Source organism: Syngnathoides biaculeatus, chromosome 7 (assembly GCF_019802595.1).
Source record: "Syngnathoides biaculeatus isolate LvHL_M chromosome 7, ASM1980259v1, whole genome shotgun sequence".
Taxonomy (NCBI): domain Eukaryota; kingdom Metazoa; phylum Chordata; class Actinopteri; order Syngnathiformes; family Syngnathidae; genus Syngnathoides; species Syngnathoides biaculeatus.
In genome coordinates, this window is record NC_084646.1 from 31169157 (window position 1) to 31184418 (window position 15262).

Here is a 15262-nt window from a genome sequence, read left to right on the forward strand (position 1 = left end):
TGTCAAGTAATCCATGAGTCATCAGTTAATTATTTAGACAAAAATAGTAATTGGGTTTTTCCCAAAAAGCAATTTGTTTTTTATGGAATCAGATTTGTGCCCCGAATAATTAGGGCTTCATACCCCTGGTAGGCTCACCCACGGCAAAAGGTCCTAGGATATGGACCGAACAAAGCATGGCTCTATTAAACCCTGTGAAGAATATAAGAATTGGATCGAGGTTTCCCCTGCCCGGACACAGGTCAACGGCTCCGATGTTGGAGAATGATGGCTGTCCGACATGGCAGGCCGAAACTCATTGTGAGGGTCTGTTGAAAACATCTGGCAGGGGTGGTTTCAACTCCCACCCGCGAAAGAACTTTCCTCATCTTCTCGGGGAGGTCAGGGACATTAAGTCAGAGTGGACCATGTTCTGCGCCTCCATTGCTGAGGTGGCAGACCGGAACTGTGGTTGTAAGGTGGTCAATGCATTTCGAGGTGCCAAACTCCAAACACGTTGGAGGACAACAGCAATGAGGGATGCCTTCAAGCTGACAGCCCAAGATGGCGCCTACCAGTGTGGCAGACTTCAGCACATTCTCCATGGTACTGTTTGTGTTTTTCGGGGGTCTCGGGACTCAAGTACACAAGAGAGGACTTGCTAACCATCAGAGAGTCTTGTCCTGACTGTTTTTCGACAACACTCGCAAATTCGTCCTATTAAATAAATTAGTCGTCGTCCTAGTCGGCGCGCTCTTCAAAGCCTCGCGACGAAGAGGGATGCAAGCCAGTACACAATTCCTCCTGCGAAAGAGGGGACATCATCTAACGCTTCCAAAGATCCATCTTGCAAACCTATGCTCCCTAGCCAATAAAATGGATGAACTTCAGCTTCTGATTAAGACCTGCAAAGACTTTGGAAGTTCTGCGGATCTGTGCTTCACGGAGACTTGGCTTTGTGGACGAGTGCCTGACGTCACCATCACTCTACCCGGCTTCAACCTCCAATGTGCAGACCGTGTCACTGAGCTAACATGGAAAACGAATGGCGGTGGAATATGCTTTTATATCAACGAGAAATGGTGCACTGACACACAGCTCAGCGCACACTGCAGCCCTCTTTCAGAGTCGCTGGTTTTTAACTATAAACTGGTTTATTCGCCACATGACTTCACAGCTTTCATCTTAGTCGGTGTTTACATTCCGCCTCAAGCTAGCATGAATGCAGCACTTATAACGCTCGTTGAGCAGATAAACGAAATTGAGAAAAAACACCCAGATTCGCCACTCATTATCCTAGGAGTTATTAACACAGCTAAACTTAACCACGAACTCCCTCGAGATAATTGTTATACATCCATCAAAAACGCATATCGTGCCCTTCTTCACGCACTCATTGGCTCCTCTGATCACTGCTTGCTGTACTTAATACCTACATAAAGGCAAGCACTTACATGTCAAAGCCTTTAGCAAAATCAGTTAAAATGGAGTGTCTTTGAAAATTCAGAGCACAGCCTAGATGAATACACTGATATTGTTACTGCATATGTCAGTTTCTGTGAGGAGATGTGTGTTCCAACAAAATCCTTATGCACGTTCAATAACAACAAGCCGTGGTTTTCAGACAGACTTACATGTGCAAAGCCTTTAGAAAAATCAGTTAAAAACGGGACCAACAAGGCCAAATTAAAACTTCTAAGCTGCTTTGACTGTACAGACTGCGGTGTCTTTGAAAATTCAGAGCGCAGCCTAGATGAATACACGGATATTGTTACCGCGTATGTCAGTTTCTGTGAGGAAGTGTGTGTTCCAACAAAATCCTTATGCACATTCAACAACAACAAGCCATGGTTTTCAGTCAGACTGGGGAAACTCCACCAGGTGAAATTTATTATTGATGTGTATCCCTTTTATTATTGATGTGTATCACTTTATTGATGCGTACCTTTTGTTCACACATGCCAAATCATCAGTTAACCTTACTGGAGAGAACAGGGCATAGGAATGTGCCAGTTATTACCAGCTTAGTCATTATGATGAAGATAGTTTGTGACGCTCTTATTTTATGATACGGTTCTCTTGTGATGCTCTTTTTGATGCTCTTTATTTTCCTTTCATACGTTTGTGATGCGGACCCTGCTGATAGTAGGGGAATGCTCTCAGTCCTCTGTATCTTTGCACTTCTGATCTGCTAAAGCCATTGTCTGTCACTCATTCGTGCCCAGAATATTCCATAAGTAAAAGCTTCGAAGAAACTGTTCATCATCTCCAGCCTGTATTTGGATAACCAACATTCTCACTACCCGAAATTAAACGAACACGCGATGGGGGGGAAGCGTCCTCCAAAACAGGCCAAAGAGATTGCATTTCGCAGTGGGGACAGGGCCCTCTACAATCGCACTAGAAATCAGCTGACTAAAGAAATTAACATTGGAAAGAGAGACTATGCAGTTAAACTGGAAAAACATCTCATCTCAACCCTAATCTCCTCATCTTCTTGGATCTTTTCACTCAGTCTGGAATACTGGAACAGAATCCTGTCGCAATTGCTTTCCTCCACCCATCTGTGATCCACCATGATGTGTAAGGTTTTTTGGAGTTTTTTGTTGTTGTTCTCCTTTTCATCTTTCATGGCAATGTGCCGGGGCTCCATCCAGCTTAGTAGGTGGACTAAACTGTATATGATGGGGGCCTTCTCCAGCAACTTTTCTATCATCTTTACCAGGAAAGTTTGGCAGCTCATTCTAAATTTCTGCTTTACACGGTCGGTTGCAATGCCAGATTTCAGAAGCAGTCTCTCAGCAGCAAAGCCTTTGTCTACTTTCGCTAAATCCACCCGTTGTGACTTGTCACCCACATTAATCTTGACAAGGCTGGTGGGGGAGGCTGCCTTTGCATTAAGGACTTCAGGCTTGATTAACTTTTCCATCAGAGTCTTGATGAGGGTCCCCATGTCCTTTGCGATGAAGGGAAGCATAGGCTTGTCAGTCTGGTACAATTTCAAGAATGGTTCCACCAGCCTGGCGCACATGAGAAAGAAGTGAAGCTTGGCAACAAAGATGGGGTCCTGTGCTGCCTTCTGAACAACAGTGAAGGAGCTGTTGGTTGGGCAGGTCACCTTCGTCCTTGCTGCCTCGCAGTAATCTCGCACATGTGGCATCAGGGTGATGGCTCTCTCTGCCACATTAATGTTTTCAAGCAATCTGTGCTTACAGAACATGAGAGGGAGAGTGTCGGATCCAGTGACTTGTTTAAAGTCCTCGAGCCTGGCAGGTGCATCGCGAAAAAAGTTGTCGAGGCTGGACAGAAAATCTTCTACCCCCCCATCCAGCTGCCTGGCAATCGATTCGAAATCCGTTATGGAGGATGTAGAGACCGCAGCTTCCAGTCTGCAGCATACGGCGGGTGGTCATCTTTTCCATTTGTTCTTGAATTGATTTGTACAGCTTCCAATTAACATTGGGGCCATCCATCGAGATCTGGAGCAGCTTTTGGTGACCGAAGTCACACACGATAGGGTCCAGACGCTCCTGAAGATCAGTTGCTGCTGAATGTCCCAGGAATTCAGAGGTGAGGTAGCAAGTGCGGACCCGTCATCAATCCACAATCGCACATGAATGTCCAGCTGCTTCTCTTGCATCTCATGATTTAGAGACTCATCAAAGAGGAGGCCATACTCTGATTCAGCCTTCACTTTCTGCCTAGGTAGAGATGAAAAGTGGGCAGCAATGCCAAATGTAGCCAGGTATGAAGTCTTCCTTTCCCCACAGTGGTAGTTTTTGCAATGTCACTGTCTGGGAACATGACCGCAAACACTTTAGAATTATTTTCGCAAGATTTGTAACTGTAATGGCTGCAGATCACTTTTAAAGTCCACACGATCTCTGCGTTTAACGAGTCCGCCTTCGTGTATTGAACTACGTTCATAGAGCCTGACTTCTGGCTGGTTGAAGTCGATGGCTGGACAACTGTAGGTGTGCATGCACTGCTAGTGCCACTGCCTCAAGTTGATGCTTCACTATCTTTATATTTTAGAAACAGATTCATACCAACGGAAGATGAGAGAGTCTTCGCCAAATCAGCGTGTCTCCTTTTTTTCCGGTGCGACTCCAGCGCTTTGACGCCCATCTTTCCTAGCTGGTAGCTCTGCTTGCACAAATGGCAGTAAAACATGTGTCGATCTTTTGCATCTCGACGAACCCAGCTTCCAAACTCCTTACTTTCAACCCAAGCATCTTGAAAAATGCACTTCCCCATGATACAAGTTGGATCGATGAAAGACGTAACGAAGACGAAGTGAAATGCCGACTCACGGAAACGAACAATGGAATATCAACAAGATGGCGACTCGTTGTCAGCACGGTGACTTTCGTTGATAATTTCCAGCTGTTTTAGACGCCAGACGGATCGCTATTTTTTTTTTTTTAAATAAAATATTTTTTTTTTCGGGAGAATTTTGGAGGTAGAGGTCCTCCCTTTGATTTTTTATAATTTAAGGCCTTTTTAGGGGCTTGACCGGTTTTCGCGTATTTTAAGGATTTTTTTGGAGCCCCTAAATGCACCTTCGAAAATTTAGGGGTTTTTAGGAACGCGTGCGAACCCTGATTAAGGGTAATTTCACCAAATTCATTTTCTTAGAAGTGTGCATAAAACTGGTAGCCTTTCAAATTAATCCGGTCTCTCAGATTTAAAAGGTTTGCTGCCCCGCCCTGAAATTTTTACTAGTGACTCATATGACATTTCCACGAATTATTTTTGTGTTTCTGAAAAATATTTGATTAAAATCTCCCCCACAATTTTTTTTCTGTACAACCATTATTGGTAATGGCATGATTGGCAAATATTCGGAATTTCTCTACTTGTAGTCGTATTAGACCAGAACAAAACAAGTGTCATCAGTGCATCCTTCGTATTACTATTTCTCTTATGTGAAATACAAAAACATACCTAGTTCCTGCATGATTTTCAATGAGATACCATGTGGCAGAGAAGTTCTCACTGGTGAAGTCACCACTCATCCCTGGAAATGTCATCTCAATATCTTTCAGCAGGAACTTGCCTCTATGGAAACGGATACAAAAAACATGTGCTAGCGGGGTCCAGTGTTTATATTGGTTTATACCTATTGTACCGGCAGTAAGCTGAAGAATCATCACAAAAGAGATCATTCTTTGAGCAATGAACTGATAGCTGTGTTTGGTGCTGAAATGCAAGACATCATGGGTTGGATATTTCTGCTCTTTTAAATTGGAACTCCTCTAAACCATACAACACAGTATAAAAGAAATTAAAAACAGAACCAAATGCAGGTAAACACTTGCATCCTACTGTACCTGTTTGACTTATGGAAAGCAGCACCAATGACTTAAAGACAACGCAAGTGTGTGCGTCTGCTTGTGCATGTGTGCCTGTCAAACAACAACAAAGCCCTCCCTTTGATTGACAGCTTTGCACAGATTTATTCCGTTTTCACTCCATGTGTAGCTGTCAGCAGAAGCTGACATGTTGGCAACATACTTCAAAAGCTGTATAAGTGGGATAACATGTTTCTCTCACGATGTAAAACAAGACTGAATGAGCATGTGTGCTGTGCTTACAACATAGGAATTATGCTACGTGTGCATTAGTGTGTTCACGGTCCATACTTGTCGATCTCGATACCCAGCGGATTGTTGGGTCTGAGGGAGAGAGGTGAAATGCTTTTGTTGCGGTCTGTCCTCATGTCGTAGTAGTTTAGTTCATCTACCCACACAGCCGACTGGTCCAAAATACCTGGAAGCAGGACAAGTCAGTCATCTCAACACCAAGAACACAAAATTGTAATCACAGAAATGAGTTGCCCTTGTTATTCATGACTTTTCTTGCAATAAAATTGGCAAACATGGGAGAAACAACAGAAGTACAATTGATATAACAAAAACGAAATGTAATGAATGATTATGAAAGTGAGCGAAATTAAATTGATTAACAAGAAAGCATTCTTTTATACTGTAATACCAAAGTGTGAAATTGATAGTCAGCAGAACTTACTAAAAATGTTTTATTTCCGCAGGAGATGGAACATTGGTTTGATTGGTATATTCAAACTTCCAGAAAATAATTGTTGATGGCATTTACATTTTACATAAAAACAGCACTGTCTTGTGGTTACCCATGTATAATGTTGACCCATGTATATTACATACCCCCAAAGTTCACCTACAAACTCTGGAACACCCTTCAACCAACGTAGAATGCAGGTTTACAAAGCATGATTTTGCATATGTCCATAACATGGAAACATTATTATTTGTATTTTTTTCAAATGTTTTTTTCCGTAGTTAAGTAATTTGAACACAATTCTTAAACCGTAATTTCCGACCTATAAAGCGCGACTTTTTTCACATGCTTTCAACCCCACAGCTTGTGCGGGGTGATGCAGCTAATTTGTGCATTTGTGCATTTTTTTTAACGGCTGCAAGGGGGCACTCGAGCGGAAAAGGTAAGAGTGAGACTTGATTCAATGTGGCGCAGAAGTTTTACTGGTATGTTTTTTTTTCCCCAGACCTGTTAGCACTGCGCTAGAGATAGCGCTGTGCTAGCGTGTTGCTGTGTCTCAGTGATTTTTTTACTGGTGTTTTTTTTCTTCAACCATTAGCGGCGCACTAGCTTCTTGCTGGTGTGTTGCTGTTGTGTGTCAGTACTTTTTACCGGTATTTTTTTTTTTTTTTTCCAAACCAGCCCCATTATGGCCGCGAAACCTAGTGTGTTGCTGCTGTGTTACCGCAGTGTCTTCGTGATTTCGGTATGTTTTTTTTAAACCGGGCCTGTTAGTGCTGTCCTACCGTGTTGCCACTGTGTGGCTGCCACAGCTGTTTTTTTTTTTTTTTTAACTGATGTTTTTTTTTTTTTTTTACAACCAGTTTGTGCTACCGTGTTTTTGCTATGTTAAGCTAAGCTAAGTTATTAAAACTTTGAAAACTCTCTGTGTACCATCTTTGTAAATATTATGTGTTTTAATGTGGGTTTCCATGTGGGCACTTGCGGCTTATTTATGTACCAAATGGTATTTCCTTTACAAATGTACTGGGTGAGGCTTATTAGCAGGTGCACTGGAAATTACAGGATATACTTGCTCTTTGTTTGAAATTACACAGCCGAAATCTTTTATTTAGTAAATAAGAAAACACACACCTGTGCTCATGTGATTTAACAAGCAAAATTTGTGAGATGGTTACAATTCTTTCAAGAAAATGAACTGCAAGGCAAAGCAAAAATAATTTTATTTTAATGGGATTTAAACTGAACTCTCAATCATTTCAGTACAACATTATCAAAAATCTTTAATCAACCATTAATAAATCAATGATGGGAGTTGTTCAGTCATTAAAATAAACTCTTCCTGGGAATGTAAACGTATGACCACAATTTTAAAGATATTCAGGCATAGGTACCCCTGACATATTGGAATGAAAGTGTAGGCTGCACCGTTTTCATAACCTCAAGATGGTGGGACCCCCCCCCCCCTTTTTAGCCATGTACAGTGAAGAAAATAAGTATTTGAACAACCTGCTATGTATTGCAAGTTCTCACACTTAGAAATCAGTGAGGGGTCTGACATTTCGTAGGTGCATGTCCACTGTGAGAGAGATACTCTAAAAAGAAAAATCCAGAAACCTACACCAGAAGCTTGACATGCTTCTTACGGAGCCACTCCTTGGTTTTCCTGGCTGTGTGCTTCGGGTCATTGTCATGTTGAAAGACCCTGGCACAACCCATCATCAATGTTCTGACTGAGGGAAAGAGATTGTTCCCCAAAATCTCACAATACATGGCTGCGGTCATCCTCTCCTTAATACAGTGAAGTCATCCAGTCCCATGTACAGAAGAACACCCCCAAAGCATGATAATACCACAGCCATGCTTCACAGTTGGGATAGTGTTCTTGGGATGGAACTCAGCATTAATCTTCCTCCAAACACGATGAGTGGAACTATGACCAAAAAGTTCCATTTTGGTCTCTGACCACAAAACTTTCTCCCATGACTCCTCTGTATCATCCAAATGGCCATTGGAAAACTTAAAAAAGGCCTTGACATGTGCTGGTTTAAGCAGGAGAACCTTCCATGCCATGCATGATTTCAAACCATGACATCTTAGTGTATAACCAACACTCACCTTGGAAACGTTGGTCCCAGCTCTTTTCAGGTCATAGGCATAGTCCTGTCGTGTAGTTCTGGGTTGAATCCTCACATTTCTAAGGATCATTGAGACCCCACGAGGTGATATCATGCATGGGGCTCCACTCCGATTGAGATTGACTGTCATGTTTACCTTCTTCCATTTTCTAATGATTCCTCCAACAGTGGACCTTTTTTCACCAAGCTGCTGGCCAATATCTCCGGAGCCCTTTCCAGCCTTGTGGAGTTGTACAATTTTGTTTCTGGTGTCTTTGGAAAGCTCTTTGGTCTTGGCCATGTTACAAGTTTGAATCTTACTGATTGCATGGGGTGGACAGGTGTCTCTATGCAGCTAATAACCTCACACAGGTGCATCTGATTCAGGATAATACATGGAGTGGAGGTGGAGTTTTAAAGGCAGACTAACTGGTCTTTGTGGGTCAGAATTCTAGCTGATAGACGGGTCTTCAAATACTTATTTGCAGCTGTATCAAACAAATAAATCGTTAAAAAAATCAGATTGTAATTTCTGGATTTTTCTTTTAAATTATCTCTCTCACAGTGGACATGCACCTACGAAGAAAATTTCAGACCCTTACATGACTTCTAAGTGGGAGAACATGCAATATAGCAGGGTGTTCAAATACTTATTTTCTTCACTGTATAATGCACACTATTTACCTTTGACAATTGTGTGCGCATGTGTTTGTGGGTGGGGAGATGTGCATTATCCATCCATCAATTTTATTTGCCGCTTATCCTCACAAGGGTCGCGGAATGTGAGAAATTATAGTCGTAATCTTAGCTGAAGATGAGTTTTTTTGCTTACCAATCCTTTCCGGTTTAAGCAATTTGAATGAAACTGTGGAGGTCCCAAGACCTCCAGACTTGGTTGTGACAATGATCTCTCCCTTGTCGTCTTTTGCTGGCCCCACCCGACACACTATTTTGCTGGCTGACATCCACTCTGCTGTTAGCAGGCAGTTATGACCACATATTGACAGACCTAAAGGAACAAAGAGAGACATCATCTTGAAAACAATTTGGACACTTCAGTCACTGTGATTTGACAGGTGCATAGGTGCCCGCGCGCCATCGCTGTCGGAAATCTGAACAGTCGAAACACGAGAAAGCATGCGCAAGAATTTTTTTACTCATGGAAATACATCAATATTGAAAGACAGCGCATATTTTGTGTAATGGGCACATGAAAAACAATCCAACGCAGTGAACCACGATACACGGAAATGAGCTGCTGCACAGCCTGCTTCTACTTCCTAGTTTACCTGACACTGCCCCACTCTGCTCTTAAAGGGTACACATAATTACAAACACCACACACCACCAGTGCTTTAGTTAGCAACACAGTCTGGCCAACGTAGAGCAACGTCGATAACAATGGTAAAAGTAAAAAAATAAAATAAGTGCTGTTGCTTTAATGAATGTTGGGGTATGTGAATAATAGAAGAAAAACTGGTGAAACTAAACGAGATTCTCTTATTTTAGTTAAAAAGGTCTCGTCTGAAGCCAAAGTAGAAAGTACAGGATGAGATGTTGTATAATGTTAAAATTACCCCCTTGGCACAGCCAGATCGAGGATGAAAGCACAGACAATGCAGTGCACAAAAAGCTAATTCTGTATTTCAAATATAAGAGGCAACATAATAACCTTAAAACTGTTTGGGAGCATCATTCAACTTTCAACATGCATTGCCAAATATATTCTGTAAGCAATAATCCAGTTTAACACCAAGGAAAAGACGAGGATAACGTTGTGGGTTAAAATATAAATAAATGAAACAAAGTTGGAAGCAAAGTTTCAAATTTATAGTTCATACTTGGCTTGGTTAGCAATATATTTTTTTATTTGTTGACTTTTTCATTGTAAGTTTGAAAAAACACAAAATTGTTCTTAAAAATGTTCTGACAGGAACGTAAATGCTGTATTCTGAATCTTTGAATGAGCCATGTAACTTCAGTGGATGACAATGACTTGACCATAGTGCATATGTCTGATGTTGCTTGCAGTGTTTAAAGCGGGTGCTCACGGGGTTAGTGTGTTTTTTCAGACGTAAAAAATTAGAGGGAACGTTGGTCTTGACATTAATTTACGTGCTTATTTCATAAACGTTGGAAACAAAACAAGCCTGATCCGAAACAATCAGTATTCACCCGGAAACAGGTGAAAATGCAAGTTAATCTTACTGAGCATGTACGGAAGTTATGCCAAAAGCACATGTTCGCAGCTTCTTCACATACTGCGAGCGCATTTACATCAAAAGTCATCAACATCATGAGCCATATCAAAGGAAATTCTGTTACACTGAAAACATTTCTGGAATATAACACAGGTAATGTTTAGTATCTAACTTTAATAAATTTGAAGTTGTGATTTACTTTAGCTTGATCTGTGTTCAAACAGACTAGTCTGTCCATATATCTAAATGCGAACGGTCATTTTCTCCCGTGGTACCGCGTTATCTTAATGTTGAAAACTTTTCCCGTCTACATGCTTGAGGAAGATATAGATCTACTGCTACCTTTCATCAATGGATTGACAAATACCGCCGTAAATTACGCTAGATGATAACAATACATCATGATGAAATAAAATGATATTTAGTTTTGAAATTGAATGTCTATTGACCTCTTTAAAAATGTCTGTCTGTCTTTGCAGTGTCTATAAATTAGGATTATGGTATTAGGTAACAACTACATACTCTGGTACAACAACTCAGTAAGTTATTTTAAGGTCTTGAGATTCCATCCCTAATCACACCCACAATTTTAGATCTGCGGGCATGACTGACCACACCCGAACATTTTTCAAATGTGAGTGACTGCACTTGAAGGCAAAACTGTGACTCACTGTAACATAATGTACATCTTGCCCATAGAACTCTGAAAATGTCCATTGGCCCACCATTTCCTTCCCCTGTACTGTTCCTTCGCAAACACATTTGTACATAACCAGTTTGTTCGTACCAGCCCCGAAGGACATACGTGATCGGGCATAGTCTCTGACAGATGGGCTTTCTAGGCAAACATTGAGAATCAAAATGTGAAATATAATTATTTTTTAAATATAACATTAAGTGAATGATTCATTCTCAAAGATTGTATTTATGAGTTGGTCATAAAATCCATTTGAGATTTTGACTGGTGGTGAAGAATGCTGTGTACTAAAATTTAGGAACACTACATAAATGGGATATGATGTGATTTTCATGTTTGTGGTGTGTACATGATTCAATTCAAAAATACAAATCTGAACTTCAGTGACTCAAAATTGGATTTATGTATGCAACACATGAACCTTAAACTCATGTAATTGTATATAGGGCCAATATATATACAGTACATAATTGATGTTTTTTTTCTGAAAAAACAAAAAACTGAATACATATTGTGCCAAAATAAACTATAGCTTCTTATATAGTAAGAAATATATTACCAATGAGATCAGCTGACCCTGTGCCCAAATTTTCACCACGAATAGTGACTTTGGTCCAGGACGCACCCTCTTTGGGTGAGATGCCGGTGACAAGTGGGGGTGGACGGGGACGAGACATGGAGGTCGTGGGCAAGAACACTCGGCTGACCAAAACCTGAAAAAAGACAAAAAAAAACCCAATACACAAACAGTAGACAAACAAAATAAGTAACCATATGATTCATATCCATTATATGATGACATTTTCAACGAGAATCATGCGTCTGCCCAAGGTAAAGTGCCATGGAAAAGGTGTTTGCCCTGCTCCTGATTTCGGTTTTTTTTCTTTCCATATCTATCACAAACAGGTTTTAAATCATCAAACCAATTTTAATATCACTCAGAGACAACCCAAGTAAATAGAACATGCAGTTTTCAAACTACATTTTAATTTATTAAGGCACCAAAAAAATCCAAATCTTTCTGACCCACTGTGAAAAAGCAATTGCCTCCTGAACAGAATAATGGGTCGACCCACCTTTGGCAGCAAAAACTGAAATCGAGCATTTGCGATAACTGGTGATGACTTTTTACGCATCACTCTGGAGGAATTTTGTCCCACTCTTCTTTGGAGAATTGTTTCAACTCTGCCATATTTGAGTTTTCGAGCATGAACTGCCCAGACCACAGCATCTGAAGTGAATTTAAATCCAGACTTTGACCTGGCTACTCTAAAACCCACTGACAGCTAAAACAGAAAATTTATGATGTTTTTGACCAAAAACAATCATCCGGAATGAACCCATCTGTTTTTTATCACAGCAAGTAAGAATGTTGCTGTTTATCTTCTTTTTTATCTCATGCCAGGGAAAATCTCGAAGATTTTGTGTTGAGGAAGAACCAGGAAGTGACTTTTTTTGCAGTAGCGGGGTCGAGTGTTTATATTGGGTAATACCTATTGTACTGGCGAGAAATTACCTGTTTTTTTTTTCAGCGTGTTAGCCAAAATGCTGGCTCGTTGTTTGGCTGGATTTTGCTCAAACACTCAGGAGGATGGATTCACTCTTCACACTTTTCCAAAACACCCGGTTCGTCGTGAAAAATGGATTGCACAGAGCTTTGTGGGTTCTAAATGACAGGTAGGTGTGTATAGAGCTATTAAAAAAATAATAGTTGGGGGGGGACTAATTTGTCTCCCAGTTTATAGCATATGTTATGTGATAATTTAGAAAAAAATCCCCTTGATCAAACTGGCAACATATAACAAAGTTCTTGTATTGTGTTTCAGACAATTTAATCACACACAATACAACACAAAACAATAACAAAATAGAAGTACAAAGACAGTTAAGTAGTGTGGAACACAAGCTATCTAGACGTACAGTCACCAAACTAAAAAAACTTCTTCGAAAGCAGCAATAATAAAAAGCTCCGTCTGCGTCCAGTGACGTAATCCTTCTCTCAGAATGTAACAAAAGATCTGTGTTACAATAACTTTATAATGTACGTAAGTTAGGGGTGCTAAATGTGTCAATGTGCGGGGGCCGATGTTATTGTTGCTTGGCGGGGGCCCGGCATGGAGGCTGATCAAGCGGGGAGGAGAGAGGAGCTCCCCTTCACCAGCCACCAGTGTCTGGGCACCCCTGAAGTAGTTACTTCGCCCGGAAAGGGTCCTGCTGAGTATGCTACATATATAAGATTTACGAAATCAAACAATATAGGCCTGTCATTTTGAATATTTCATCGGGTTCCTCATCCGTCTGTCGGGGAGTCTGTTGTTAGTTAGACGTGATCCCCATATCATCTAAATATGGCTTGAAACGATAGGGTAATATTACCCCGGTCACTTCACTCGATTCTGAGATGTTCTCTTCTAATATTATATGTAGTTTTCAAAACAATATTTATTTTAGAATGTATATTTGGCTGTCACCGGCACTTTTTTTTTTTTTTTTTTTTTTTAATTTTATAAATCAGAGGTGGATTTGCTAGTGTGTTTCAGATCAGTGTGCTACTGCATAATCCAACAGTGCTTGTATTCGAGGGCATGAACTGATGGCCGGACATTCTCCTTCCGGATTTTCTGGTACACAGCAGAATTCATTGTTCCATCAATTATAGCAAATTGTCCAGGTCCTGAGGCAGGAAGCAGTCCAAGACTGTCATTCTGACATCACCATGCCTCACTGTTGGCATCCATCCATCCATTTTCTGAGCCAGGAATGCTGAGTTTATTCAAGCTATGATTGGGCAGGAAGTAGGGGATACCCTGAACTGGTTGCCAGCCAATCGCAATGCACATAGAAACAGACAACAGTCGGACTCACAATCACATCAAGGGGCAATTTGGAGTCTGCATGTTTTTGGGATGTGGGAGAAAACTCGAGTGCCCGGAGAAAACCCAGATAGACACGGGGAGAACATGCAAACCCCACACAGGTGGGGCCGGTTCTCAAAACGATGAGGACAACACTCTAACAACCTGCAGCTCTTGGAGAGCATGCCCAAATTTTACTGCACCACCAGTGCAATGAGAGTCTATTCGATTCTATAAAAAAAAATCCTGAAATACAATTCCTCCCTTAACCACAGGCTATTTCAGAATAATAAGAAGAATAATCCATCCATCCATTTTCTACCGCTTCTCTGGGTCAGGTCGCGGGGGAAGTAGTATCAGCAGGGATACCCAGACTCTCTTTCCCCAGCCACATTTTCCAGCTCTTCCGGAGGGATCCCGAGGAGTTCCCAGCCCAGCTGAGAGACAGTCTCTCCAGCGTGTCCTGAGTCCTCCCTAGGGTCTCTTTCTGGTGGGACATGCCCGGAACAACTCACCAGGGAGGCGTCCAGGAGCCATTCGAATCGGATGCCCCAGCCACCTCATCTGTCTTCTCTCAATCCGGAGGAGCAGCGGCTCAACACTGAGTCTCTCCTGGATGACCGAGCTTCTCACGCTATCTCTAAGCGGAGGAAACACATTTCGGCCACCTGTATCCGGGATCTTGATCCTTTGGTCATGACCCACAGCTTGTACCCATAGGTGAGGAAAGGAACGTGAGATCAACTGGTAAATTGAGAGCTTCGCCTTTTGGCTTTGCTCCTTCTTTACCACAACGGACACCACAAAGTCCGCATCACTGCAGATCCTGCACCAATCCATCTGTCGATCTCCCGCTCCATTATTCCCTCACTCGAGAACAAGACCCCAAGATACTTGAACTCCTCCACTTGGGGCAGGATCTCATCCCTGAATAATAATAATATTATTTCAATGGCCAGAGCTGTTTCAATAATACGATAAGATTTTGAAAAATAGCACAAAAACATTTATTTCCCTTCAAGAAGTTCAATTCAAAAACTATATATATATAAAGTACTGAAACTCAATTAATCCCTGAAACATACGCATTCACAATTCGGAACACTCAACGCACATGATATGTCGATGCACAATCTCTACTACTGAATTTAGCTCAATGCGTTCATGAGATATTAAGAATTACGCTTAAAAAACGGGCCTAGTGACGTTGACCTTCATACTGGCAAGGTCACATGGGTTTGTAATTCAGAACACTCAACGCGCATGATATGTCGATGCACAATCTCAAGTTTCAGGCCTATACCTCAATACGTTCATGAGATATTGAGAATTACACTTTAAAAAAGGGCTCAGTGGCGGGGACCTTTCATGGCG

At 41.4% G+C, this 15262-nt stretch overlaps 1 protein-coding gene across 2 annotated transcripts in view; it reads right to left on the minus strand.

The window, feature by feature from the left end:
- exoc2 (exocyst complex component 2) overlaps positions 1 to 15262 on the minus strand; it is a 138633-nt gene that overhangs the window by 93310 nt on the left and 30061 nt on the right. For both annotated transcript variants that reach the window (XM_061825769.1, XM_061825767.1), the window contains exons 2-5: positions 11593 to 11746; positions 8968 to 9144; positions 5625 to 5751; positions 4927 to 5040 (exon numbers count right to left, since the gene is read on the minus strand). In XM_061825769.1, the coding sequence (XP_061681753.1) occupies positions 4927 to 5040; positions 5625 to 5751; positions 8968 to 9144; positions 11593 to 11710 (536 nt within the window). In that variant the 5' untranslated portion in view covers positions 11711 to 11746. The remainder of the gene's footprint in view (positions 1 to 4926; positions 5041 to 5624; positions 5752 to 8967; positions 9145 to 11592; positions 11747 to 15262) is intronic.